Source organism: Pseudopipra pipra, chromosome 4 (assembly GCF_036250125.1).
Source record: "Pseudopipra pipra isolate bDixPip1 chromosome 4, bDixPip1.hap1, whole genome shotgun sequence".
NCBI lineage: Eukaryota > Metazoa > Chordata > Aves > Passeriformes > Pipridae > Pseudopipra > Pseudopipra pipra.
The window spans coordinates 75,899,182-75,927,112 of record NC_087552.1 but is presented as its reverse complement, the minus strand read 5'-3'; the positions used below and the strand labels follow the sequence as shown (position 1 = coordinate 75,927,112).

The window sequence follows — 27,931 nt, the reverse complement described above, 5'->3', positions numbered from 1 at the left end:
GCACACAGTGACAAGGCGACACGCGGGGCCACGGGGCCACCTCGTTCTCATTGAAGCCCGGGAGGGTGGGAAGTGCTGGAGAACGAGGCTGGGAGGGGCTGGGGGGTCTTTGGCAGCGCCGTGGGAATCTGCGGCTCCTGCTCCTGCTCCTGCTCCTGCTCCTGCTCCTGCTCCTGCTCCTGCTCCTGCTCCTGCTCCTGCTCCTGCTCCTGCCCGGGGCTCCCGCTGCCCCCGGCCCGGCGGCTCGGGGGACGTGTCCTGGGGAGGCCACAACCCAGCCGGGGCCTGAACGGGCCCCTGTCCCCGTCCCTGCCCTCCGGGGGGCCCCCGGCTGGGGCCGTGCCCGTGTTCCCTGGAAGAGATGGAGGGAGAGGGGTGAGAGGGGCGGGGAGCGGTGACAGGAGGGGACAGCGAAGCAGCGGGAGGGGCAGAGAGGGGACAGGGCTGGGTGTCACCTCCGCGCCGTTCCCCGGGGACACTCCCGCTCCAGGAGGGTCACCCGGCCCCACCCCTGCATCCCCCCCTGCTCCGTACCGGGGTCCGGCCCGCTCCCAGCCCCGGCCTGCTCCCGGGCGGGGGGGCTGCGGGTGCCCACGGGGGTGTCCTTGGAGGTGTCCTTGGAGGTGCCCACGGACACATCCACGGCCCGGCGCCGCCGCTGCAGGATGGATTCCAGCTGCCGGTCCCGGCCCTTGGCGCTGCCCCGGCGCCCGCTGCGCCTCCGGCTCGGCCTCCTCATGGCACCCTGGGACACGGCCGGGGGGCTGGCGGGTCACCCCGGGCACGGGGACCCCCAGGGCAGTGGGAGAGGTGTCCCCCCGTGGGACGGGGCCGCTCACCAGGATTCCCTGCAGCTCCAGCACCGCGCTCCTCCTCTTCTCAACCACCGGGTCCTGGGAGGGGAGGGGTGGGGGCTCATCCTGCTGCTCCTGCTCCTCCCTGGGGCTGCCGGTGCCTCCCAAGCCCGCCCCAGTCCCAGGACTGCCCAGGGACATTGTTGGGACCCATCCCCGCCTACCTGGCCCAGGTGTGCCCTGTCCTTGGCCGGCCGCAGGACCACCCCGCTCCTGATCCGCTCCATCATCTCCTGCACGGCCCGAGCTCTGACGTCCTGGGCTCTGACATCCTGGGCTCTGACATCCTGGGCTTTCGGGTTACCTGCACAGGTACCACCACGCTGAGACCCCCCCAAGCTCATGACAGCCCCCCCCTGCAGCCCCCCATGCCCGGGGTCCCTCCCTTGGCCGTGGCCCAGCGTGGTCCCCCCCTGCCAGGGCCGTGTCCCCCCTGTGCCGGGCGGGACAGGGGTGCTGAGCACCCTCCTTCGAGGGGCGGGGTCTGCAGGGCGCCCCGAACCCCAAATCGGCCTCTCCCCCCCCGTCCTCCTCGTGCCCGGGGGTCCCCCATCCCCGTGGCACTGTGGGGCCCCCCCGGCACCCGGAGCCCCCCGGCACCCGGAGCCCCCCGGCACTTACTGTGCTGCCGCTTTGCCCCCCCCTTCCTCAGCCTGACGGCGGCGAGGGGGCTGCAAGGGAGAGGGGGGTGAGAGCTGCCCCCGCACCCCAAACCCGTCAGCCGTGCCCACCCTGCCCACTGACCCCCAGAGAGGGGCGGCCGGACCCTCAGCACAGCCAGACACCCCCAGCCCCCGAAACCCGCTGGGGACTGACCCCCCCATCCTGCACCTCCCGCCGGGGGCGATGCCTGGACAGGGCTCGGGGACAGCCCGGACACAGCGGGACACAGAGCGGGGACAGCCTGGCACGGCCCGGGGACAGCTGAGGGACAGCCCGGGGACAGCCTGGCACGGCCCGGGGACAGCTGAGGGACAGCCCGGGGACAGCGGGACACAGATCGGGGACAGCTCGGGGACAGCCCGGGGACAGCCCGGGGACAGCTGAGGGACAGCCCGGGGACAGCGGGACACAGATCGGGGACAGCCCGGGGACAGCGGGACACAGATCGGGGACAGCCCGGGGACAGCCCGGGGACAGCCGGGCACGGCTCAGGGACAGCCGAGGGGCGGGTGGGCCAAGGTTTGCCCCCATCCTGCGGTGTTCCCCGTGGCATCCCCACGCCGGCAGCCCGCGGGGTTGCTGGGGCGGTGCCCGGGGTGCCCGGAGGTGTCACCTACTCCGCGGGGACAGCGGGGCCCGGCGGTGGCAGCGGCGGGGCCGGCGGGGGCTCGGGGGTCCGGTTCTGCGGCGGAGGGTCCCGGGCCAGCTTCTCCCGCAGGGATCCCACTGGAATGGGGGGGGATTGGGGCCGGTGACCCTCGGAGCCCGAGCCCACCTGGCCGCGGGCACCTCCGTCCTCCCTCCGCGCGGGGCGGAGCACCCACCTTCCTCCTCCAGCCCCCCCAGCCGCCCCTCGGCCTCCTCCAGCCTCCTCCTCAGCTCCAGCTTCTCCTCCTCTGCCTCCGCCAGAGCTTCCCGGGCCCGATCCAGCTCCTCCGGCTCCGGCCGCATCCTCAGCTGCTCCTCCAGCTCCTGCACCTGCGGGATGGGGGATCCCGGAGCTGGGGGGACCCCCGGGCCGGCCCTGCCGGGGGGGGATGTGCCACAGCCCCACAGATCGGCCGCTTGGCAGGAACTTTAAGCGGCTTTTAGGACAAACCCCGCTGGGTGATGGAGCACCCGCAGCGTGCGGGGCAGCCCCATTGTGGGACCCGAAATGCGCTGGTGGAATCCATGGAAGAACCTCTCCAGGGTGGGCACAGGGAGCGGGGATGGAGGGGTCTGATCCCGCTCCCAGCCACTGCCCGCACCCAGTGGACCCACCCCCAGCCCCAGGGCCGAGTTGGGAGCCGGCCCTGCTCCCCACACCGTGTGCCTCCACCCCCGGGGACAGCCCCCACCCCCAGGGACAGCCCCCCATCCCCGGGGACAGCCCCTCAGTCCCGGGAACAGCCCCTCACCCCCAGGGCAGACCCTCACCCCCGGGGACAGCCTCTCATCCCCTGGGACAGCCTCCACCCCCGGGGACAGGCCCCCACCCCCGGGGACAGCCCCCCATCCCCGGGGACAGCCCCCACCCCGGGGACAGCCCCCATCCCCAGGGACAGCCCCTCACCCCCTTGGACAGCCCCCCACCCTCAGGGACAGCCCCTCACCCGCTGCCGCTGCTCCCTCCTGGTCTCCTCCAGCTCCCGGCTGAGCCTCCCCAGCTCTCGCAGCGCGGCCCCCACCCGGGCCTCGGGCCCGTCCCGCAGCAGGATCGAGCTCTGCCTGTTCGCCTCCTTCTGCCGCACCAGCATCTGCCCGCGGGGCCGGCTCAGCGAGGCACCGACCCCCGGACCACCGGAATGCGCTTTGGGGGCACTGGGGGCAACCCCCCCCGGCCCCATGGCAGGGTGGGTGCCCGAGAGGATCCCCCCCAGCCCCGGATCCAGCGCTGGGACGAGCACTGGGGTGCCAAGGGATGCCGAGACAAGCACCCCCCGCTCTCCCACCCCCCGGGGGTGCCCCCCCACCCCCAGCCCCGCCCGAGGTCTGCGGGCACCTCGTGGGCGAAGGCTTCGGCGTGGAGCCGCAGGTCCTGCTCCAGCTCCAGCTGCTCCAGCGCCTCCCAGTAATCCTGGGCGACGATCTGGGACACTGCCGGTGACAGCGGGGGTCGGGGGGGGGCCGGTGCCAGCGCGGGGGGCACGTGCCACCAGAAACACCTCGGCACAGCCGCCCCCTTCCCGGCCATCCCCCCGCAGCTCCCGGCCTTTGGCTGCACCAGTTCGCCGGACGGGGCGGCACTGGTGGCACTGGGAGCTGCCAGGGGCTGGGCAGGGGCTGGGCAGGGGCCGGGGGGACCCCGCTCACCTCTCTTGAAGGACCTCAGTGCCCGCTGGCTGGTGCCCAGGGCCGCCCGCAGGCGCTGCCGCTCCTCCTGCTCCAGCTCCAGCTGCGCCAGGACAAGCCCCCCCCTCAGCCCCGGGTTCACTGGGGGGTCCCACCGTGCCCAGCCCACCCCCCCGGGACATCAGGGGCTGTAGAGGGGAATCTTCCCTCCCAAACCCCTGCCCTGAGCTTAGCGAGGAGCCGCAGGGATGAGGAGGGGACGGGGAAGGACGAGGAGGGGGGTCCTGCCCGGCCGGGGGGCCCAGGAGGTACCTGGGGGGTACCCGGGAGGTACCCGGGAGGTACCCGGGAGGTACCCGGGAGGACCTGGGAGGTACCCGGGAGGTACCCGGGAGGTACCCGGGAGGTACCTGGGAGGTACCCGGGAGGACCTGGGAGGTACCCGGGAGGTACCCGGGAGGTACCTGGGAGGTACCCGGGAGGACCTGGGAGGTACCTGGGGGGTACCCGGGAGGTACCCGGGAGGACCTGGGAGGTACCCAGGAGGTACCTGGGCCTGCAGGTGCTGGTTCTGCCTCTGCAGCTCCTGGACCTGCCCCGTGAGCTCCTCCTGCTGCTCCAGGAGCCGGGAGAGCCGTTCCTGCAGATCTGGGAGCAAAGGGGGGAGCGAGGGGTGGGAGAGGGGGGAGTGAGGGGTGGGAGAGGGGAGTGCAGCCCCCCCTCGAGCCGGACTCAGTCCCCAGGTCCCCCCTGGCCCTGCTGTGTCTCCAGGGGCCCTGCTGGAAGCTGGATCTGGGAAGCGGCCCGGGAAGGCCACTGACAGGGAAGGACGTGTGGCAATGGGGGTGGGACCCCCGGGGTCGTGCTCAGCACCCCAAGGGTGACCCCAAGGGTGAGCCCAGGGGTGGAGTCAGAGGATCTCCTGCACACGGAGGGTTTGGAGGGAATGGGGTGACCCCAGGGGTCCGTCCCCCCAGAAGGGCATCTCTGCCAGGGGTGCAGCCCCTCGGGGGGAGCTCCCCCAGCCCCCCCGGCTCCCACAGGCTGCAAACAGCCGGAATCGCCGACGTGGGAAAACAGGATGGGAAAGGGGAAGCGGGGGCAGCTGCGCTTTCCCTTCGCCCTTCGCGGCTCGTTTCGGTATCGCTTTCGCCCGGTTTAACCCCGGCCGGGGCTCAGGCCCGGCCCAAACCGCGGCTGAGCCGGGCTTAGGGGACACTGCGGGGGGGTCGCCGGGCTTAGGGGACATCCTGGGGACGGGATGGGCTGGGCAGGGACCCCCCCGGCTCACCTGGGAGCTGCTGCCCGGAGAGCGGGGCAGGGTCAGGGTCCTCCTCTGCCGTCACCCCCTCGGGTGGCATCTCCTCGGGTGGCATCTCCTTGGGTGTCCCCTCCTCGGGTGTCCCCTCCTGGGGTGTCCCCTCCTGGGGTGTCCCCTCCTCGGGTGTCCCCTCCTGGGGGGTCCGGGCCGGGCTGAGCCTCCTCGGCCGCGCCTTCTGCTGCCTCTGAGGGGGGAGAGAGACCCCCCCGCCCCAGGATCGGGGTTCCCACCGCCCCCCCGAGCCGGCCGTGCCGGGGGGATGCTCTGGCACCCCTGTCCCCGCGCGGGGGGGGTGGTGGGGTGGCTGCCCCCCTACCTGTGCCGCGAAGGCCCGGACTCGCTGCCGGCACAGCCGCTCCAGCTCCACCTCCGCCTCCAGCGCCTCCAGCTCTGCCAGCAGTGCCTGCGATGCTGCCGGGGGCACACGGGGCTTCAGGTGCCCGCCAGGCCCCCAGGGCGGGCCCTGCCCACGGCCCCCCACGCCCAGTGGCCGGCAGAGCCCAGCCAGGTCACCCAGGAGCAGGGCTGGCACCCGGCTCAGTGCCAGGGCAGGGATTTTCCCACTGGCACCGTCACTGACAGGGCCTGTGAGGGGCTGCAGCTGCCCCGAGACCCCCAGAGGGATGTGCCAGGGTGGGGCACAGGGGTGGGACACTGGGGTGGGACACTGGGGTGGGACACTGGGGTGGGACACAGGGGTGGGACACTGGGACACAGGGGTGGGACACAGAGGTGGGACACAGGGGTGGGACACAGGGGTGGGACACAGAGGTGGGACACAGGGGTGGGACACAGGGGTGGGACACAGAGATGGGACACTGGGGTGGGACAGGGCTCACCTTCCTCGAGCTGTGCCAGCCGCCCCTCGGCGTTGCCCAGCTCCGGGCTGAGGAGTGGGTGCAGCTGGGGGAGAAACGGGCATGAGGAACTGGGTTGACACAGCATTCCATTGGCACAGCATTCCATTGGCACAGCATTCCATTGGCACAGCATTCCATCGGCTTAGCTTGGCCTTGGCACGGTATTGCATTGGCACAGCACGGCTTTGGCATTGCATGGAAACGGCATCGCATGGCACTGGGGTGGCATTCCATTGGCACGGCATTGATTGGCAGGGCGCTGTTCTGGCACGGCATTGGCACAGCGTTCTGCTGGCACAGCATTCCATCTGCACGGCCTTGTGTCGGCACAGCATTCCATTGGCAGAGCAGGGAGCGGAGCTGGCCATTGGCACGGCATTCCATCAGCATTCCACTGGCATTCCACTGGCATTCCATGGCCAGGGCGCTGCCAGCGCTGGGGACACTGTGCCTGTGCCACCCCTGGGACGCTGTGCCTGTGCCACCCCCGGGAATGCTGTGCCTGTGCCACCCCCGGGACGCTGTGCCTGTGCCACCCCCGGGAATGCTGTGCCTGTGCCACCCCCGGGACGCTGTGCCTGTGCCACCCCCGGGAATGCTGTGCCTGTGTCACCCCCGGGACGCTGTGCCTGTGCCACCCCCGGGAATGCTGTGCCTGTGTCACCCCCGGGAATGCTGTACCTGTGCCACCCCTGGGACACTGTGCCTGTGCCACCCCCGGGAATGCTGTGCCTGTGCCACCCCCGGGACGCTGTGCCTGTGCCTGTGCCACCCCCGGGGACGCTGTGCCTGTGCCACCCCCGGGAATGCTGTGCCTGTGCCACCCCCGGGACGCTGTGCCTGTGCCACCCCCGGGAATGCTGTGCCTGTGCCACCCCCGGGACGCTGTGCCTGTGCCTGTGCCACCCCCGGGAATGCTGTGCCTGTGCCACCCCCGGCTCAGCCCCCGGAGCCGGGACACCCAGCCGGGATGGGGGGCACACGGGGGGCACCCGCCCTTCACCCTCCTCGAGTTACGGGGGCGGGAGGGGGAAATCCAATGGAAAACGATTCTGGAAGCGATACCTGTCCTGTAGCTGTTCCTGCATCCTCCTCCTCCTCCTCCTCCTCCTCCTCCTCCTCCTCAGCGCTGCTCCCGGACTCCAGGACGGCTGCAGGGAACCGGCCCAAGGGGTTTGGGGGGACACGGGGGGTCAGGGGGGTGACATGAGGGGCTGGCCAGTGTGAGACCCCCCCAGGTCCCGCGGGAAGCGGCCCCGGGGAACAGTCGGGGGGGGCCGGGGGTCCCCGATGCTGGGCCTGGGGACAGCCCTTGTCCCCAGGTGCTCCGGGGTCCTCGCGGCGCGGGGGGGTTTGGGGGGGCTGTTTACCCGGCTCCCCCCGGGCAGCTCCCAGAGGGGCTGAGGCGCATCCCGGCCTCCCACCCTGCCCGGAATCCCTGATTTGGTGGGGCATGAGCTCTGGAATGTAAATCCCACCTGCCTCCTTCACTTCCTTCCCTCCCCCCCCCTTTGTAATCCACCCCCCTCCCCGCCCCGGACCTTACACCCCCCGCGGGACCCGCGGTGCTGTGGGACCCTTACACCCCCCGGGACCCTCCGCAGGGGAGAGAAAATCCCCCTCCAGCCCCAGGTCTGGGTTGGTCTCACTCCCTGCAAACCCTCTCCCGGTGGAGAGAACTGGGAACCCTCCGGTGCCCGGAGGCCACGGTGGTGGCCACAGGGGACAGACAGGCAGACAGACAGACCCCCCGGTCACGCCTGAGCCCCCCCCCGATCCCCGGGGCCGGATTTACCTGCGAGGGGCCCCCCGAGCCCTTGCCCGGCCATGGTGGGGCTGCGGCCCCGGCCCCACAGAGCGGGGGGGAGCTGCCCCTGTCCCTGCCCCGGCTCTGCCTCCTCCTCCCGCCGCTGCAGGGAAGTGAAACCGCCCCCTGACCCCCCCGGGAGGGGGGACCCCGATCCGGGCAGGGGGGAACCGAAACCTGCCCCGCCCCGGGCGCGGGTGCTCGGGCTGGGGAGGTGCTGGGACCCTGCCCAGGGAGCTCTGCGGGACCCCCATGGCATGGGCACCCCCCAGGGCACCCGGAATATGGAAATGGGGTGCTTTGAGGGGATGCAGCTCAGTGGGGGGATGTGTGTGGCTGCCTGTACCTCTGCCTGCACCCCTGCCTGCATTGGGCAGCATGGACTGGGCAGGGGCTGCTGCTCCACAGAGCACCCTGGGGTCTCCCGGGGTCTCCAGGGGTCTCCAGGGGTCCCTGGGGTGGGAAGGGCAGGGCCAGAGCAGGAACAGCAGAGCACAGGGGTTGGTACCACAGCACTTTATTCCCCGAGGGAAGGAGGTTCCCCCCGGTCCCGGGACCCCCTCGGTGCCCTCCCGGCAGCCCGGCCCAGGCAGCCCCCCCGGGGGCCCCCGGGTGGTCCGTGGGGATCGGGGGGTCACAGGGCCGTGCCCCCCGGGCCCTGCTCGGGCGCCTTGGCCTCGCGGGGGTAGAACTCGGCCAGGATGCTCTCCGGGATCCGCTTCAGCAGCTGCTTGGGGAAGATGCGCAGGAGCTGCCAGCCCAGGTCCAGGGACTCGAAGATGCTCCGGTTCTCGTAGGGGCCTGGCAGGGGAGGGCGGTGCAGGAGCCTGGGGGGGCCAGGGGGCGGCCCCAGCCCCCAGCCCCCCGCGTGGGGCCCCCCGCTCACCCTGGGAGATGAACTGCTTCTCGAACTTGTGCAGGAACTCCAGGTACAGCAGGTCGTCGGCGGACAGGGCCTCCTCCCCCACCACCGCCTTCATGGCCTGCACGTCCTTCCCGATGGCGTAGCAGGCGTACTGGGAGAGCCACATGGGAATGGGGGGCCTGGGAGGGGCCTCAGAGCCCACCCAGGGACACCTTCCACCAGCCCAGGGTGGCCTTGGACACTTCCAGGGATGGGGCAGCCACAGCTTCTCTGCCCAACCTGGGACAGGGTCTTCCCTCACAGGGAACAATTCCTTCCCAATATCCCATTTGAATCTCCCCTCTTCTATTTAGAAGCCATTCCCTGTGTCCTGTCCCTCCCTCCCTTGTCCCCAGTCCCTCTCCAGCTCTCCTGGAGCCCCTTCAGGCCCTGCCAGGGGCTCTCAGCTCTCCCTGGAGCCTTCTCTTCTCCAGGGGAACCCCCCCAGCTCTCCCAGCCTGGCTCCAGAGCAGAGGGGCTCCAGCCCTGGCAGCAGCTCCGGGGCCTCCTCTGGACTCTCTCCAGCAGCTCCACGTCCCTGTGCTGTTGTTCCCAGGGCTGGGGCAGCTCTGCAGGGGGGTCTCACCCGAGCCCCCCCAGGCAGGGGCAGAGGGTTCTGAAGGGACAACCCCCCCCCCCTCAGTGCCCCCCAGCTCTCACCAGCTGGTTGGAGACGTCCCCGTGGTCCTTCCTGGTCATCCCCTCCCCGATGGCCGATTTCATCAGCCGGGACAGCGACGGCAGGACGTTGATGGGGGGGTAGATCTGCAGGGCGAGAGGGACCCCCGTGGGCACCCGTCCAGCACCCACCCCCTGCCCTGGCCACCCCCATCCCGGTGCTCCGGGGGGGTCTCCGGGCCCCCAATCCCACCCTGGAGCCGGGAAGGGGCTCAGGAACGAACCTGCCGGTTGTGGAGCTGCCGGTCCACGTAGATCTGCCCCTCGGTGATGAAACCCGTCAGGTCGGGGATGGGGTGGGTGATGTCTGGGGGGGAACCAGGGTGCCGTGAGCCCCCCCCGTGGGTGTGGCTGCTCGGGACACGGCCGTGCCCCATGTCGGGGGTCACAGGGGCAGCACGGCCCCCGTGGGGCTGCTGTGGGGGGTCTCGGTGTCACCCCCCTGCCCAGGAGCTGGGCACCCCAAGGGGAACTGATGAAGGATGGCTTGGCTGGTTTGTGCCCCCTCTGGGGCACCCGGGCAGGTCCTGGGGCACCCGTGGGTGCTCCCCATGTCCCCCAACCCCACCCTTTGGCTGACACCCTTCGGCTGACACCCTTCTCCCGCTGGGGGGGCCCAGAGGGATGATTTGGGGGGGACAATAACCCCAAAGCACCCCAGCGAGCACCCAGGGCTTCACCAGCCCAGGAGCTCCCCAAAACTGGGTTGGAACAATCCAGCACTTCCCAGCCCTGTGGTGTCCCGGCGCGGGGCAGGCCCGGCCCCGCCGCGTCCCCAGAGTGCCCCCCGCGTCCCCCCCGTGTCCCCAGAGTGCCCCCCCGCGTCCCCCCCGTCCCCAGAGTGCCCCCCGTGTCCCCAGAGTCCCCCCCGTGTCCCCAGAGTCCCCCCCGTGTCCCCAGAGTGCTCCCCATGTCCCCAGAGTGCCCCCGTGTCCCCAGAGTGCTCCCCATGTCCCCAGAGTCCCCCCATGTCCCCAGAGTCCCCCCGTGTCCCCAGAGTGCCCCCCGTGTCCCCAGAGTCCCCCCCGTGTCCCCAGAGTGCCCCCGTGTCCCCAGAGTCCCCCCCGTGTCCCCAGAGTGCCCCCGTGTCCCCAGAGTGCCCCCCGTGTCCCCAGAGTGCTCCCCATGTCCCCAGAGTCCCCCCCGTGTCCCCAGAGTCCCCCCCGCGTCCCTGGTGCCCCCCGCGTCCCCAGAGTCCCCCCGTGTCCCCAGAGTTCCTCCTGTGTCCCCAGAGTGCCCCCCGTGTCCCCAGAGTCCCCCCCGTGTCCCCAGAGTCCCCCGCGTCCCCAGAGCCCCCCCCGTGTCCCCAGAGCCGCCCCCGTGTCCCCAGAGCCCCCCCCGTGTCCACAGAGTGCCCCCCGTGTCCCCAGAGTGCCCCCATGTCCCCAGAGCCCCCCCGCGCCCCCGGTGCCCCCCGTGCCGCGCTGACCGTCGTTGGGCATGGTGAGGATGGGGATCTGGGTGATGGAGCCGTTCCTGCCCTCCACCCGCCCCGCCCGCTCGTAGATGGTGGCCAGGTCCGTGTACATGTAGCCCGGGAAGCCGCGCCGGCCCGGGACCTCCTCCCGGGCTGCCGACACCTGCGGGGGGGGCTGCGCTGGGGCTGGGGGGCTCCAGCGCCCCAAAAACCCCGAGAGCACCGGGGGACACCGGCCACAAGTGCCCCGGGCACCCCCAGCAACCTGAGCACCCCAAGAGCCCTGGGAACCCCAGATATCCTGGGCACCCCAAGAGCCCTGGGAACCCCACGTGTCCTGGGCACCCCGAGCATCCCAAACACCCCAAGAACTCTGGGAACCCCAGATATCCTGGGCATCCCAAGAACCGTGGGCACCCCACATGTCCTGGGCACTTTGAGCATCCCAAACACCCCAAGAACCCTGGGAACCCCAGATATCCTGGGCATCCCAAGAACCGTGGGCACCCCACGTGTCCTGGGCACTTTGAGCATCCCAAACACCCCAAGAACCCCAAATGTCCTGGTCACCCCAGGCACTCCCAGCACTCTGGATACCCTGAGCATCCCAGGCACCCCAAAATCCCCTGGACACCTCAGGTGTGCTGGGCACCCCAAGCACTCCAGTTACCCCAAGTGTCCCAGGCATCCCAGACATCCCAGGCACCCCAAACACCCCAAAACCCCTGGGCACCCCACGTGTCCTGGGCACCCCAAACATCCCAAAACCCCTGGGCACTCCACATGTCCTGAGCACCCCGAGTACCGCAAGTATCCCAAAACTGCTGGGTACCCCATGTGTGCTGGGCACCCCGAGCACCCCAAACACCCCAAAACCCCTGGGCACCCCAGGTGTGCTGGGCGCCCTGAGCATCCCAAACACCCCAAGAACCCTGGGAAGCCCAAGCACCCCAAAAACCCCTGGGCACCCCAAGTACCCTTGGAACCACTGGTGTCCTGAGCACCCTGAGTACCCCAAACTCCCCAGGCACCATAAGAACCCCAGGTACCCCAGGTTTCCTGGGCACCCTGAGCACCCCAAGCACCACAGGCACCCCAAACACCCTGGGGACTCCAGGTAGCTCCAGCACCCCAATTACTTGGGCACCTCGAGCAGCCCGAGTCCCCTGGGCACCCCAGGCACCCCAACAGGCCAGTCCCCATCCCCTGCCAGCCGGGGAGGACCCAGGGCACGGGGACAGGACCCAGGGGATGGGGACAGACCCAGGACATGGGGACAGGACCCAGGGCACGGGGACAGACCCAGGACATGGGGACAGGACCCGGGGGACGGGGACAGACCCAGGGCACGGGGACAGGACCCGGGGGATGGGGACAGACCCAGGACATGGGGACAGGACCCGGGGGATGGGGACAGACCCAGGGCACGGGGACAGGACCCGGGGGATGGGGACAGGACCCAGGGGATGGGGACAGGACCCAGGGGATGGGGACAGGACCCAGGGCACGGGACAGGACCCAGGGCACGGGGACAGACCCAGGACACGGGACAGGACCCGGGGGATGGGGACAGGACCCAGGGGACAGGGACAGACCCAGGACATGGGGACAGGACCCGGGGCACGGGGACAGACCCAGGGGATGGGGACAGGACCCAGGGCACGGGGACAGACCCAGGACATGGGGACAGGACCCGGGGGATGGGGACAGACCCAGGGGACAGGGACAGTCCCCGCTGACCTCCCGCAGGGCCTCGGCGTAGGAGCTCATGTCGGTCAGGATCACCAGCACGTGCTTCTCGCACTGGTAGGCCAGGAACTCGGCCGTGGTGAGCGCCAGCCGGGGGGTGATGATCCTCTCGATCCTGCCGGGCACGGGGGGCACCCCCGGGGCACGGTCAGACCCCGCAGAGCGGGTCTGGGGGGGCCGGGAGGGCAGGAGGGGGGTCCCCCCGCTTCTGCAGCCCCCGCTGCTGCTCAGGGCAGGGCTGGATCCCGGGGGGTACCCGCGGCTTTGGGGTCTCAGAATAGACCCCCCCCGACCCACCTGAGAGTGGGCAGGGCCTCGTGGGGGGAGAGGGGGAGAGAGAGGAGAGGGAGAAAGGAGAGGAAGGAGGAAAGGGAAAAGGAAAAGGAGAGGGAGAAAGGAGAGAGGAGAAAGAGAAGGAGAAAGGCCAAGGGGAAGAGAGAAGGTGAAAGAAAATGGAGGAAAATGGAGAAGAAAAGAAGGAGAAAGAGGGAGGAGGAAAAGGAGAAGGAGAAAGAGGGAGGAGGGAGAAGGAAAAAGAGAAGGAGGAAGGAGGAGGAGGAGGAGGGAGAAGAAGAAGGAAAAAGGAAAAGGAAGGAGAAAGAATAAGAAAGAAGGAGGAGGGAAAAGGGAGAAGGAGAAGGAGAAAAGAGGAGAAAGGAGGAGGGAGAAGGAAGAGGAGAAGGAGGAAGAAAAAGGAGAAGGAGGAAGCAGGAGGAGGAGGATCGGGTGCCGGAGCCAGGGCAGTGCCTCACGTGGGGTCGTTGGCCAGGTTGAGGAACAGGCACACGTTCTCCATGGAGCCGTTCTCCTCGAAGTCCGACTTGAAGAAGCGGGCGGTCTCCATGTTCACCTGCCCGGGGGGGTCAGCGCTCAGCGGGGCCGGCGGCACCGCGCCGGGGGGGCAGAGCCGCGGCTGTGCCCGTCCCGGCCCCACTCACCCCCATGGCGGCGAAGACGATGGCGAAGTTGTCCTCGTGGAAATCCACCACGTCCTTGGACTTCTTCACCAGCCCCGCCTGGCGGCAGATCTGCGCCGCGATCTGGGGGGGACAGACGGGAGGGCAGCGCGGAGCCCCCGGGGGGGACACGGCCCCCCCGGGACCGGGACACGGCCCCTGGCAGCGGGGACAGGGCACGGGGACAGGAGAGGGCACCCAGGAGGGACCCCCGCACCCCCAGCTGCCCGCCCAGCCCACGGGGGGTGCCCGCCACACCCGAGGGGCAGCGGGGTGTCCCCCTCCCTGTGACACCATCGTGCCGTGCCCGTGGTCACCCTCTGCTGTCACCGCCCAGCTCTTTCCATCCCATCCCATCCCATCCCATCCCATCCCATCCCATCCCACCCCCTCCGGCACTTCCAGCCCCTCCTGCTCTGCCCCCCCCGTGTCACGGCCGCCCCCGCGGGGATTTGGGGTGCTCTGCAGCCCCCCAGCCCGCTCTGGGCCCCCACATCAGCCCAGACCCCCTTCCCCCCCAGCTCTCGGCACTCAGGGTTTGCTCCCCCCTCGCTGTGTCAGAGGGAGACCGAGGCACGAGCTGCTCCCCTGGCACAGGAGAGAGGCTCCAGCCCCCCAGATCCCTCCTGCTCCCCCCCTGCCCCCCACCTCGTTGTGGGGGAGCCCGGCGGCGGAGAAGATGGGGATCTTCTGCCCGCGGGCGATGCTGTTCATGACGTCGATGGGCGAGATCCCGGTCTGGATCATCTCCTCGGGGTAGATGCGCCCGTGGGGGTTGATGGGCTGGCCTGGAGCGGGACAGGGACGGGGGGCACCCCGGAAAGGAGGAGTCACGGAATGGGGCCGCTTGGAAGGGACCTTAAAGCCCACCCAGTGCCACCCAGGGACACTTTCCACCAGCCCGCGTTGCTCCAAGCCCCGTCCGACACGGCCCTGGACACTCCCGGGGTGGGGCGGCCTCGTTTGCCCCCGTTGGTGCCAAAAATTAGGGAACAAAGTCTGGAGATAAGGGAGGAGCAGCTCCTGGGGCAGCATCCCCAGCCCTGGGGTGGGACAGGCACCGCCCTGGCACCCGGACCCCCCCGGGGCACCCCCGTGAGGGGGGTGGAGGGATGGAAGGATGGAAAGATGGACGGACGGATGGAAAGATGGACGGACGGATGAAGGGATGGAGGGATGGACGGACGGACGGAGGGATGGATGGAAAGATGGATGGACGGACGGAGGGATGGGGTGGCACCACGGGGCTGCTCTGAGCACCAGCGCTCCCCCCCCGTGCCGGGCTGTCCCCGAGTCCCTCCCGCATCCCCAGGGCCGCCGGGGCAGCCCCGCGGGGCCGGAGCCGTCACCGTTGATGTCCAGGAAGTCCTCGGCCATCACCGGGGGGCCGCTGTCGATGGGTTTGGCCGAGCCGTTGAACACCCGACCTGCAAGGACAGAGGGGCTCGTCCCTGCCCGGGGCCACCAGCCGGGGGGGGGTGCCGGGGGGGGGGGGGAGGCTGCCGGGGGGCACCTGCCAGCCCGTGGGCGTGGGGCAGGGTCCCCATCCCGATCCCGATCCCGACCCCAGTCCCCATCCCGGTCCCCAGCGCTCCCACAGGACACCCCCGGAGTGCCCAGAGGGGACACCGGTACCGGTGCTGGGGGGCTGTGGGTGGGGAGCAGAGGAATTGGCACCGGGGGGGGCTGTGGGCACCCCCAGACCCCATCCCAGGGAACGAGTTGTGCCCGTGTCACCGCGCGGGGTGGCCGGTGTCACCCGGGGGCCGGGTGACACCTCAGCCCTCGTGGCAGGAAGGTGCCGGCCCATGGGGAGGAGAGCCCCGGGACCCCCTTCCCATGTCCCCAGCCACCCCATCACCTCCCCCTTGGGGTCCTGGGCGGGGGGGTGACACCGAGACCTCCCCAACCTGCCCGAGGGGGGGGTCACACGGCATCACCGCTCCCTCTCAGCCTCATCGACCGGCTCGGAGCCGCGGCATCGATCGCCACGAAGCCGCTGCGCCCACACGCCGCCCCCCCCGGCTCCCCCCGCCCCGCTGCCGCCCCACGGGACGTTCTGCCGGTCCCCACCAGGGCCGGGGACACGTCACGGGTGTCAGAGCGGATCAGGGTGATGGCAGGGCCGGGGCGCCGAGCGCCGAGCAGGAAAGGTCAGCGGGCACGGCAGAGCCGCGGCCCCGGCCCCCAGCCCGCGCGGGGACCAGCCGGGGAGGGGGGACCCCGGCCAGGGAGGGGGGACCAGCCGGGGAGGGGGGACCCCGGCCGGGGAGGGGGGACCAGCCGGGGAGGGGGGACCCCGGCCAGGGAGGGGGGACCAGCCGGGGAGGGGGGACCCCGGCCAGGGAGGGGGGACCAGCCGGGGAGGGGGGACCCCGGCCAGGGAGGGGGGACCCCGGCCAGGGAGGGGGGACCCCGGCCGGGGCTGAGGGGTGGCACTGCGGGAGCGCTGGGGGGACGCGCTGGCCGACCCTGCACGGGGACAGACGGACCCCGGCTGCGGGAGAAGGGGTCCCTGGCTGGGGCAGAGTGAGGGTCCCGGCTGGGGGAGCGGAGCAGGGCCCTCCCCGTGCCCGGCCGTCACCGCTGGCAGCCGAACCGCGCTCGACACGTGCCCTTTGCGCTGCCCTTTGCGGCGGGGCGCGGGCGCTGCCGAGCCCCGGGCACCGGGAGCCGTCCGCGGCGGGATGGAGATCGCGGCAGACACGCGGCCCCCGACCACGGAGCGGCACCGGAGCCCAGGGTCCCCCCCCGCGACCCCGAGTGACCCCCGTCACCGGCCGTGACCCCTCTGGCGCTGGGGGACACTCGGGAACCTCTAACGGGGCTTGGGGGTGGCTGGAGGGGGTTGAACACCCCCGGGCGAGGCTGGGGGGGCCCAGGGGGGGCTGCCGGTACCCAGCCGTGCAGGGGGTCTGTGGGGATAGAGGGGGGCTCACACCCGGCCATAATGAATCCCAGACCGGTTTGGGTGGGAAGGGACCTTAAATCCCACCCAGTGCCACCCCTGCCATGGGCAGGGACACCTCCCACTGTCCCAGGCTGCTCCAAGCCCCGTCCAGCCTGGCCTGGGACACTTCCAGGGATGGGAGGGTCACGTGCTCAGCCCCAGAGCTGAAGCCCCCCCCCCCCCAACATCCCCAAAGTGCCCCTCCCGCGTTATCCCCCTCCCATGCCCCGAGCTGTGTCTGGGCTCAGCCGCGGGCGGGGCTCACCCAGCATGTCCTCGGACACGGGGGTGCGCAGGATGTCCCCCGTGAACTCGCAGGAGGTTTGCTTGGCGTCGATCCCAGATGTTCCCTCAAACACCTGCGGAGACCCCGGGGCAGCGGGCGGGGGGGGGGCAATTAGTGGGGATTAATGGACACGGAGGGGAGGGGGGTGCGGGGGGATGTGATCCGCGCTCACCCGAAAAACCCCCAGGGAGGAGAGACAAAAGAGGGGGGGGGGGAGCCCTCGGGGTTAAGAAAACCCCCTCCTGAGGGGCTTTGGGGAGGGGGAACCCCGAGGGGGGGGGTCCCGCTCCCTTTTGCAGCGCCCACGGCAGGGCGGGGAAGCCAAAGGCTTTTTGTTTGATCAGTGTAATATTTGACATCATTTGTATTAATTAACCTCCAAATCGCCGCTTTAATTGGAGCCGGGTGGCCCCTGGGAGGGGGGGGGGCGGGGGACACCGACAGGCCTGAGGGGGGGCGATGGCCGCAGCCCCCCGCGGGGCTGCAGGTGCTGCGGGTCACCCCCAACAACGCCGGGTCTGCGAAAAGCTCATTTTCTTCCCTTTTATCCCCATTTCCCCCCCTTTCCCCCCGAGCCTGACTCCCTAATAGGATTAAAAGGGCATCGAAGAGACGCAGGTGCCACTAGAGGAGTGATTTTGGGCAGCTGCGCAGCCCCCCCGAGCCCTGGGGGCGGGGGGGGGGCTGGTTTAGGGGGGATCCGGCGGAATTAGGCAGGATGACCCCAAACAGTCCCAGCGCCCCCAGGGAACCCCCCCAGTGCCCCGGACCGGGGACACCCCGGAACCCACCGCCCGTCCCAGTCGGGGCCCCGCTGGGGGGGCTTGGCAGGGGGGTCCCGGGTCCTCCTGCTGGGATGGAGGGGGAGGTTGGTGTGGGGGACGTGGGGATAAGGGATGGGGACAACGCTTGTCCCAGGACACTGACAGTCCGGGACAACACATATCCCGGGAGCCCCCTGCCTGTCCCGGGATATCACCTGTCCCCGGGCACCTGTACCGGGACACTGCCCGTGCCAGGACATCGCCCACTCCAGGACACCGCGTGTGCCAGGGCACTGCTCATCCCAGGACACCGCGTGTGCCAGGGCACTGCTCATCCCGGGACACCGCGTGTGCCAGGGCATCGCTCATTCCAGGGCACTGCTCATCCCGGGACACCGCGTGTGCCAGGGCACTGCTCATCCCGGGACACCGCGTGTGCCAGGACACTGCTCATCCCGGGACACCGCGTGTGCCAGGGCACTGCTCATCCCGGGACACCGCGTGTGCCAGGGCACTGCTCATCCCGGGACACCGCGTGTGCCAGGGCATCGCTCATTCCAGGGCACTGCTCATCCCAGGACACCGCGTGTGCCAGGACACTGCTCATCCCGGGACACCGCGTGTGCCAGGGCACTGCTCATCCCGGGACACCGCGTGTGCCAGGACACTGCTCATCCCGGGACACCGCGTGTGCCAGGGCACTGCTCATCCCGGGACACCGCGTGTGCCAGGGCATCGCTCATTCCAGGGCACTGCTCATCCCGGGACACCGCGTGTGCCAGGACACTGCTCATCCCGGGACACCGCGTGTGCCGGGACAGCGGGCCTGGACAGCCCGACAGCGCTGGGACAAGGACGCGGCAGCCACCGCTGGAGGGGGACAGAGCCCCGGGACAGAGATCGGGACAGAGCCCGGGACAGATCCCCGGGACAGAGCCCCGGGACAGATCCCCGGGACAGAGCCCCGGGACAAATCCCCGGGACCGATCCCCGGGACATGCCCCCGACCACAGTCCCGGGCCGTGCTGTCCCGCGTGTCCCCGTGTCCCCGGGCTCACCTGGACGATGGCTTTGGAGCCCATCACCTCCAGCACCTGCCCGCTGCGGGTGCTGCCGTTGGGCAGCGTGAAGTTCACGATCTCGGCGTACTGGGCGAACTGCGGGGACAGGGCCGGGGGGAGTTGGGGCGGGGGGCTCCTCTGTGCCCCCCCCAGCCCGCCCCTGTCCCCCTCCAGCCCTGCCAGGCCGCCCCATTCCCCCTCCTGAGGGGAAATGTGCTCAGGGTTTGTGCCCCCTGAGGCCACCGCGCACTGAGGGGGGACGCGGGACAGCGGCGGGGGCCGGGGGAAGGTGCTGCCTGTCCCTGCCCCGTCCTGGAGCCGCTCCGGGCTCTGCACCGCTCCTGCCTCGGTGTCCACAACACTGGGCAGTGTTCCCAATAACGGGGACAGCCCCGGTACCGCCAATCCACACAGTCCCTGCCAGCCACGGAAAGGGCCACCAAGGTGCCACCTCGCACTGGCCACGGGGACGAGTGGGACTCGGCACCCCAGGGGACACCACCCACCCTCCCCAACCCCCCCGGGGCGGACGGAGGGGACTTTTCTGCCGCCCTTTGGCTGAGGGGACACGTCCTGCTCTGGGGACAACGTCCGAAGGGTCTCTCCCCTGCCCAGCCCTGCCTGCCCAGCACACTCCGGGCTCTCCTCTTCCTCCTCCTCCTCACTCCCAGCCGCCACCGGGGCTGCCTCCGGCCCTGCGAACTTTGGACTTTAATTCTTCTGGAAAGACCTTTGGATAAAGGACGACAAAGCCGAGGAAACCCCCGCCACGGGCTGGCTCTCTAACTGAGCTGATTAATTCCCGTCCCGCGGGCTCGGCGTGAAAGGGGCCATGGAAACGAGCCAGCGGGCAACAAAGCCCCTCGGAGGGTCCCCCAGGTGCCCGGAGCCCACCCAAGAGAGCCCAGACCCTGCGCTGGGAGCAGGGACAGGCAGGGTGACACCGAGGTGTCCCCCCGGGCTGGGACACGGGCCGAGCGGGGGTCGTGGTGTGGTCTCACCCAGAGCAGGGTCCCGGAGGGAGCTGAGGCTTGGGCAGGGGACAGGAGCCACAGAGTGGGCAGGGGACAAGGGACAGGAGCCACAGAGTGGGCAGGGGACAGGGGACAGGAGCCACAGATTGGGCAGGGGACAGGAGCCACAGAGTGGGCAGGGGACAGGGGACAGGAGCCACAGAGTGGGCAGGGGACAAGGGACGGAGCCTGGGGAGAAGGGCTGGATTTTGGGCAGGGGCACAGGAGAACAGGGGGCAGGGGCCGAGCTCGGGCAGGACACGGGGAGAGGACACGGGGACAGGACACGGGGACAGGACACGGGGAGAGGACACGGGGAGAGGACACAGGGACAGGACACGGGGAGAGGACACGGGGACAGGACATGGGGAGAGGACACGGGGGCCGGAGCGCAGTGTCCCGGGCAGAGCGTACACTCGTCCCCCCGGCACACACACCGCCCGCACGGGGACACGGGGACACGGGCTCTGCTGCCGAGCGCGTCCAGAGGAGGGAGCTCGGACCCCAGAGAGGAAGGGACAGCCCGGGGGACAGGGGACAGCCCAGGGGACAGTGGAGAGGAGACAGGAGACCAGTCCAGGGGACAGGGGACGAGTGACAAGGGACCAGCCTGGAAAACGGCCCAGGGGACGAGGGCTGGGGAGAAGGGATGCGGGACAGGGGAGGGGGGACAGCCCAGGGGACACGAGAGAGGTGATGAGGGACAAGCTCCCCCCGGTGCCCTCTCCCTGCCTGGGTGACAGCCCAGCCCAGGGGGGACAGCACGGTGGTCCCCACCCAGCCCCAGGTGGCACTGCCAAGGTGTCCCCTTGTCCCCCCCCCCAGACAGGGTCCTACCTTCACGTTGTCCAGCACCACGAGTGGCCCGTTGACCCCACACACTGTCCTGTAGGCTGGGGGAAGGAAGGACACACCGTCAGCTCCCGGGGGGGCTCCCACCCTGATCCCAGCACTGGCAGCACCAAACCCTGGGATCCATCCCACTGCAGTGCCACCCCCTCCTGCTGCCCCATCCCTTATCCCGGGGCCAGCCCGAGGGACCAGTGGCAGCTGAACCGGAGGCCTGGAGCACCCATCCTGCAGGAATGTCCCTCCTGCCATGGTGCCTGGTGACAGCTGGATGTGTCACCTCCCGGAGGTGTTCCCACACACCTGGCAGGGGTGTCACCACTGGGAATGTCACCACAACCAGCAGTGAGGCCTCCCCTTGTCCCCCAGCTTCCCTGGCTCACCCCTCCAGCAGCACCAGGAGGGGTTCCCTGCCCTGGGACACCCCATCCTGGCAAGGTGCCACCACAGCCTGGTGACCTGCTGGAGCTCCAGTGGCTCCTGCAGGCCCCAGCAGGGCATCTCCATCCCACCAGGCCTTTCCCACCCACCTCACATCCTCTGTCCCAGCCCGGGTACAGACCCCTCACCCCCCAAAACCCCCGGGCCCAGCCCTGACCCCCTGAGACGGGCACAGCCCTGCACAGAGTCACGGAACACACTGGCTTGGGTTGGGAGGGACCTTCAAATGTCACCCAGTGCCACCCCTGCCATGGGCACGGACACCTCTCAGTAGCCCAGGTTGCTCCAAGCCCTGTCCAACCTGGACACTCCCAGGGCTGGGGCAGCCAGGGCTTCCCCACCCTCACAGGAAGAGTTTCTCCCCAATATCCCTAAATCCCCCTCTTTTAGTTTAAAACCTCCATCCTTTGAGAATCCCGGTGGGATGCAGAGGGCACTGCCCCGAGACCCCGCGGGGCACCAGGGACACACCCAGGGTGACACTCAGGTGAGGACAGGAGGGTGCTGGGGGTGTGGCCCCCCCGGGACCCCGGTGGGGCAGGAGGCACCCGGGCCATTAAGGACGACGGTGCCAAAGGGGCCGAGGCCGTGCGGGAGCCCAGGGAGAGGCAGCAGGGCCGGGAGTGCCGGGACTGGGCTCAGCCCCGGTGGGTGTGGGGGCACTGAGCCGGCCCCGAGCTGCCCTTGATCATCCCGGGCTGTGTCAGTGCCGAAATCCTGCCCCGGCAGGGCGGGGCTCGCTGACCCCGCCGGGCCCTTCCGTCCCTCTGCCCCCTCTCCTCCCGCCGGGCTGTGATTCCCTCGCGATCCCGGTGGGATGGGAGGGGCCGGGCCGGCTGCGGGGCTCACCCCCCTCCTGCCCCCGGGGTGGGGGGGCCGTGTCCTGGCACTGGGAGGGGGTTCCTGCCCCTCAGCATCCCGGCTGTCCTGGAGGTGGGGCTGGCATCGTCCCCAGCTGGATCAGCCCCGGGGATTCCATTTCCAGGGGATGGGCCCCCTCTGCTCCCCGCTGGCCACAGCCCAGTCTGGGCAGCACCAACCCCTGCACAACCCACAGAGCAGTGTGGGGTCACCCCCGTGGCACAGCTGCACCCCCGGGGTCCCCCTCCCCTCTCCCAGCCCGTGCCAGGGCACAGAACTGGCAGTGCCAGTGACCCCTCACACTCCTGCATGAGGATCACAGAATTCCAGCCTGGTTTGGGTGGGGAGGGACCTGAAAGCCCATCCAGTCCCCCCCTCTGCCATGGGCAGGGACACCTTCCACCAGCCCATCCACCCATCCATCCATCCACCCATCCATCCATCCATCCCTCCATCCATCCATCCATCCATCCACCCATCCACCCATCCATCCCTCCATCCATCCATCCACCCATCCATCCATCCATCCCTCCATCCACCCATCCATCCATCCACCCATCCATCCATCCACCCATCCATCCATCCACCCATCCATCCATCCATCCACCCATCCATCCATCCACCCATCCACCCACCCATCCACCCATCCCTCCCTCCATCCATCCCTCCCTCCATCCATCCCTCCCTCCATCCATCCATCCCTCCCTCCATCCATCCCTCCCTCCATCCATCCATCCATCCCTCCCTCCATCCATCCATCCCTCCATCCATCCATCCCTCCCTCCATCCATCCCTCCCTCCATCCATCCATCCCTCCCTCCCTCCATCCATCCATCCCTCCCTCCATCCACCCATCCATCCCTCCATCCATCCATCCCTCCATCCCTCCATCCCTCCCTCCATCCACCCATCCATCCATCCATCCATCCCTCCCTCCATCCATCCATCCATCCATCCATCCATCCATCCCTCCATCCAGCATGGAAAAAGTGAAGGAGGAGGAGGTGGAGGAGAAGGAGGAGAAGGATGAGGAGGAGGAGGAGGAGGAAGAGGAGGAAGAGGAGGGGGAGGAGGAAGAGGAGGGGGAGGAGGAAGAGGAGGGGGAGGGCCGAGGCAGCGGCGGGGGAGCCCCGGGAAGCTCCAATTCCCATAATTGCCGGCGGGGTGGGTGGGCTGCGGCGGCCGGCCGGGGAGCGGGGGCGGGGGGAGAGGGGCCGAGGGAAAAGAAAAGTCTTTCAACCTGGCCTTTGCACCCCCCCAGCCCCAAATTCACAGCTCCTGTCAGAAGCGATCTCCGTTAGCCCCGCGCTCACGCACTGCTGCCCTCCGCGGCGGCCGGGGGGGACACGGCCCCGCGCACAAAGGGCCCGCCCGGCCCCGCCCGCCGCTAATTGCTCCCGCTCGCCCGCCCGGCCCTCGCCGGCCCCCCCCGGCCCTCCCAGCCCCCCCGGCCCCTCCGCCCCGGCCCCCCCGGGCCGCGCCCGCCTTAGGGCTCGGCTCCAAAGTGCGCCCGCGGCTCCTTCCCAGCGCCCGAGGGGGGCACGGACCGCTGGGATCAGGGAATCGTGGGAGGGTTTGGTCGAAGGGACCTGAAAGCCCATCCAGTGCCAACCCCGGGGACACCTTTCTCTATCCCGGGTTGCTCCAGCCTGGCCTTGGACACTCCCAGGGATCCAGGGGCAGCCACAGCTTCTCTGGGTGACCTGGGCCAGGGCCTGCCCACCCTCCCAGGGGAGAATTCCTCCTCGGTGTCCCATCCAACCCTGCCCTCTGGCACTGGGAAGCCCTTCCCCGTGTCCTGTCCCTGGACAGGGTCACCTCGGCCTCTGGAGCGGGAGGGCAGCGAGGGATGCTCGGCCCTGTCCCAAATTACAGAGCAGGACCCAGCGGGGGCAGAGACGGGAAATGGGGCAGAGAAACGGCCCCCAAATGCCCCAGAGCCTCTGTCCAGGGCAAGGACAGGGAGGAAGAGGGGGCTCAGCAGGGCTATGGATTATCCCATGGGTTTCATCACAAGGATGTTGGACGGGGCTTGGATCCACCCGGTCGGTGGGAGGGGTCCCTGCCATGGCAGGGGGTGGCACCGGGGGGGGCTTTAAGGTCTCTCCCAACGCAAACCAGCCTGGGATTTTAGGATTCCGTAAATGCCGAGTTTTTAACCAAAATGCTGATGTCCGAAGTGACCCGGCCCCGTTCCCAGGACGGGACACGAATCCGCCACCCCCGACGGCAACTCCGCGCTCCAAACCCCGCTCGGCCCGACCCCACCCCCTCCTCCCGAGCCGCCGTCCTGCCCCGGGGCCATCCTGGGACTTTTTCGACAGTCCCTAAGTGACCGTTTCCCCCCTCCCCAACCTGCCCATTGTGCCGCGTGTCACTTTGTGCCGCGCTGTCAAACCCACCGGCCTGTCCCGGCCCGGCAGAGCCCGTGAAAGGCGCGGCGGGGGGTCACACTCTATGCCACTAATTAGGGCCCGGCGGCCGAGGGTTCCCATACACACCTGCACGTCATGTGAGGGCAGCCAAAGAAAGGCAGCCCCAGCCAAGCGTGAACCGAACAAGCGGCCCAAGGAAGGGAAAAAAAAAAAAAAAAAAAAAAAAGGAGAAATAAATTGCTGGGCTTGCTGCCGCGTTCGCCGGCAGACAAAACAGGGCTGGGGGCGTGGGAGGCGGGGAGGGGGCTGCGGACCCCGCGCCGGGCCAGCTGGGCTGAGGGAGCCGGGAGGAGGGGGCTCCGAGGGGAAGGAGAAGCGGGGGAGGGCTGGGGGATCCCCCCGCGCCGTGGGGCAGAGGGTCCCGTGCCAGTGGCATGGACCGGGGGGGGATGGATGGAGGGATGGATGGAGGGATGGAGGGATGGATGGATGGATGGATGGATGGGTGGATGGAGGGATGGAGGGATGGATGGATGGGTGGATGGATGGATGGATGGATGGGTGGATGGAGGGATGGAGGGATGGAGGGATGGATGGACAGATGGATGGATGGATGGATGGGTGGATCCATCAGCTGCGGCCCCCAGGACCCCACCAGCCCCTTCCCCACAGCCCCACGGCACTGCCAGCCCCCGTGGTCACGCCGAGGACACCAGCCCTGCTCTGCTTCCCAGAGGGTGGGGGGCAGCTCCAGAGGGTGGGGGGCCCCAAGGTCACCCACGCCCCTCCCGTCTGCAGCGCTGGGAAGGGGGCAGGGGGCTGGCAGAGCTGGCAAGAGGGCGAGGGGAGCAGCGAGCCCAGCTCTCCACCAGCGGCTGCCTCCCGCTGCCAGGGGCCTTATATAATATATATATATAATATGTATATATTTAAATATATAAACCCGGCTGCCGGGTTTATATATTTAAAAATCCAATTTGGGGATTTGGAAATGGGCAGGGGGGGAGCTCACACCTCCCCACGGGGCCTCCCCGGGCTCTGCCACAGCCCCCAGGCTTCCCAGGACCTCCCCTCCCCCCAAGGCTCTTGGGGAGCAACCTCAGGTCTGAAACCATCCCTTCATCTGTCCGTCCCTCCGTCTCTCCCTCCCTCCATTTATTCATTCCCACATCTCCCTCTCCCTCCCCCATCCCCTCTCCAGCCCAGCTCCCGGGCTGCTCTCGCTGAGTTTGGAGCTGGGTGGGACGGGGGGGGCAGGCGGGGACCCCCCCCCGCCCAGGTCCGCACGTGCGGGCAGGGCCCCGCGCCCACGTGCGGGATCGGCGGCGGGATCGCTCCCGGGAATGTTTTTCCCGGCGCTGGGTCGAGCCAAAGGCCGGGAGGTGAGAAGTGGCTCTTCGTGCTAATGGATTCGCGGCGCCGGGGAGCGGCTGCCGGTTCCTCCGCCGTCTCTCGGGAGAGCGGGCTCTGGATGGGCACTGCGGGCACTGCCTGCTCCTGCCTGCCGTCCCTGCCAACCCTGGCTGCCCACGGCACTGCTTGACCCCCCCCATGCCCGGTGCTACTTTGGGACCCCACTCTGGAACCCCACACTTGGGGGGCACCGCGTGGGGCTGCGGGACACGCGGCATGTGAAGCTGGCACTGTGGCACACGCCTGAGACCCCCCTGGCACAGGGGCGGTGCCCACCTCGGCCCGGACCCACAGCAACCCCCGTCCCACCCAAACCTGCCCCGGTGTGCCCAGGTGGCACCCCGAGGAGCTCAGGTGCCCTCAGCCACACCCTGCTCCTTCCCCCAAATTCGGGGGTGTCTTTATACCTCCCCCAGACCCCCCCGTCACCCTCAGCTTCCCTCCCAGCTGCCCCCTCGCTGGGGTCCCTCCTCCCGGTGCCACCCCTGCCGTCACCTCGCAGCACATTTTGGGGCGCCGGGACCCCCCTCTCCCGGCCCTCCATGGGCGGGGAGCCCCCCCTGTGCCCCTCACACGCCTCCCACCCGGGTGACAGCGACACGCGGGCAGGACTTTGTGCCAGCCCGGCTGGGGGGCCGGGTTTGGCCGCGCAGAGCCAGCCTGGCAGAGCCGGCACTGCCCGTCCCGCTGCCGAGGGGGAAACCCGGCAGGAGGGAATAAACATGGAAATGAGCATTTTTGCCTTGGAAAGGGACGCCCGGGCCAAGGGCTGGCGCCCAGCCAGGTGACCGGGACACGAGTCACCCCCGGGGGCCGCTCCCGGCTCCGTGTTGACACCAAACACGGCGGGGCCGGGCAGGGCCGGCCGGGCTGGGAGGGAGCGGCCGGGACCGTGCCAGCCCGGAGCCACCCGGCTCGGGACCGGCGGGCTGGCATCCCGGGAGGTGACTTCCAAACTCCCTCCGACCGTCCCGACCCGGCAGCGAAGGCACAAAGGTCACAGCAAACGTCCTTGGTGCCGCGGGCGGTCGGGGACGGGGTGCTGGGGGGCTCAGCCACCCCCCGTGTGGGGCGGGCACCATGCCAGGCTCCCCGGGGTCGGGGCGGGACGGGGGAGCAGCCCAGGGTGAGGGGCTGAGGGTGCCAGCGCTGAGCCCCCAGACCCCCAGGAGCCCCCCCGGAGCCACGGGGGGCACACGGGGACGGACGGAGCACCCACGGGTGCGACACAAAGTCCCGCTGGTGTCACACCCACGTCCCCTCGATGGACACGTCCCCACCCCCCGACACGTGCGGCTCACCCCAGGGACCCCTTGGCGGGTCCCACACCCTGTCGGGGCGGGGGAGAGGGACACCCGGGGCACCCCCGCACCCCTGTGGGGTCACCGCAGCCCCCGCGCACCCCACAGCCCTCGGGGGGGCCGGGACACCTTCCCCGGCCCCTGAAGTGCGGAGCCCAGGAGGGGGGGCACCCCCACAGCCCCACACGGCCCCTGTGCCCCCCGAGAGACACACACGGCCCCTGTGCCCCCCGAGAGACACACACGGCCCCTGTGCCACCCGCTCACCCCTGCCTACCCCGGTGTCACCCCCCCGTCCCTGCCTGTCCCGGTGTCACCCCCCCGTCCCTGCCTGTCCCGGTGCCACCCCCATCCCTTCCCGACTCGGTGCCCCCCACCCACCTCTGCCCGGTGTCACCCACTCTTCCCTGCCGCCCCGGGGTACCCACGGCGCCCACCCTGCCCGGGGGTACAGGGGTGCCGTGCCCGCCCCCGGCGCTCTCCGCCCCGTCCCCCCGTGCCCCCCGTGCCCCCCGTGCCCCCCGTGCCCCCGCTCACTCAGCCGGGGGTTGCTGCTGTAGTCTCTGCTCACGGCCAGCCCGTGCTCCCGGGCTGCTGCCAGCGCTGCCGCCGCTGCCGGGGCCTTGGTGGCGGCCATGGCACGGGCACGGGCACGGACACGGACACGGACACGGGCACGGACACGGACACGGGCACGGACACGGTCACGGACACGGGCACCGTCACGGTCACGGCGGGGCCGGGCAGGACGCGCCAGCGCCCCGGGCTTTGTACCCCCGGCCCGGCCCCCGCCCGGCCCGCCCGCCCCAGCGGCCCCGCCCGCGGCCCCGGCGGCACCTGGGGCACCGGCGACACGGGTGACACCGGCGACAAGGGTGACACCGGCGACACGGGTGGCACCGGCGACACAAGGGACACCGGCGACACAAGGGACACCGGCGACACGGGTGACACCGGGACACGGGTGGCACGGGTGACACAAGGGACAGCGGTGGCCCCGTCGGCCCCGTGTTGGCCGCGAACAGCGGGAGGGAGCGGCCGGAGCGGGCACAGCGCCTGCCCCGGGCCTCGGGGAGGGGAACGGGGGTAGGGATGGGAATGGGATTGGGATGGGGTAGGGATAAGGGATTGGGA

The 27,931-nt window shown here is 70.1% G+C and overlaps 2 protein-coding genes across 2 annotated transcripts; both read right to left on the bottom strand.

Moving 5' to 3' along the window:
• Positions 1 to 29: 29 nt before the first annotated feature.
• Positions 30 to 6,316, bottom strand: LOC135413671 (shootin-1-like). Its single transcript, XM_064653635.1, has 13 exons — positions 5,952 to 6,316; positions 5,083 to 5,523; positions 4,342 to 4,439; positions 3,813 to 3,894; positions 3,502 to 3,596; positions 3,113 to 3,256; positions 2,342 to 2,495; positions 2,135 to 2,243; positions 1,476 to 1,525; positions 1,019 to 1,158; positions 840 to 893; positions 535 to 745; positions 30 to 352 (listed from the first exon to the last, which is right to left on the bottom strand). Exons 1-13 carry the CDS (start codon positions 6,103 to 6,105, stop codon positions 48 to 50), a joined length of 2,037 nt encoding a protein of 678 aa, XP_064509705.1. The 5' UTR covers positions 6,106 to 6,316; the 3' UTR covers positions 30 to 47.
• A 1,963-nt stretch (positions 6,317 to 8,279) lies between these two features.
• ATP6V1B1 (ATPase H+ transporting V1 subunit B1) lies at positions 8,280 to 27,553 on the bottom strand. Its single transcript, XM_064653632.1, has 14 exons — positions 27,335 to 27,553; positions 20,395 to 20,450; positions 18,542 to 18,640; positions 16,699 to 16,792; positions 14,833 to 14,910; positions 14,132 to 14,271; positions 13,466 to 13,567; positions 13,280 to 13,377; positions 12,519 to 12,642; positions 10,791 to 10,941; positions 9,586 to 9,668; positions 9,344 to 9,448; positions 8,666 to 8,795; positions 8,280 to 8,580 (listed from the first exon to the last, which is right to left on the bottom strand). Exons 1-14 carry the CDS (start codon positions 27,432 to 27,434, stop codon positions 8,414 to 8,416), a joined length of 1,527 nt encoding a protein of 508 aa, XP_064509702.1. The 5' UTR covers positions 27,435 to 27,553; the 3' UTR covers positions 8,280 to 8,413.
• Between the last annotated feature and the right edge of the window lie 378 nt (positions 27,554 to 27,931).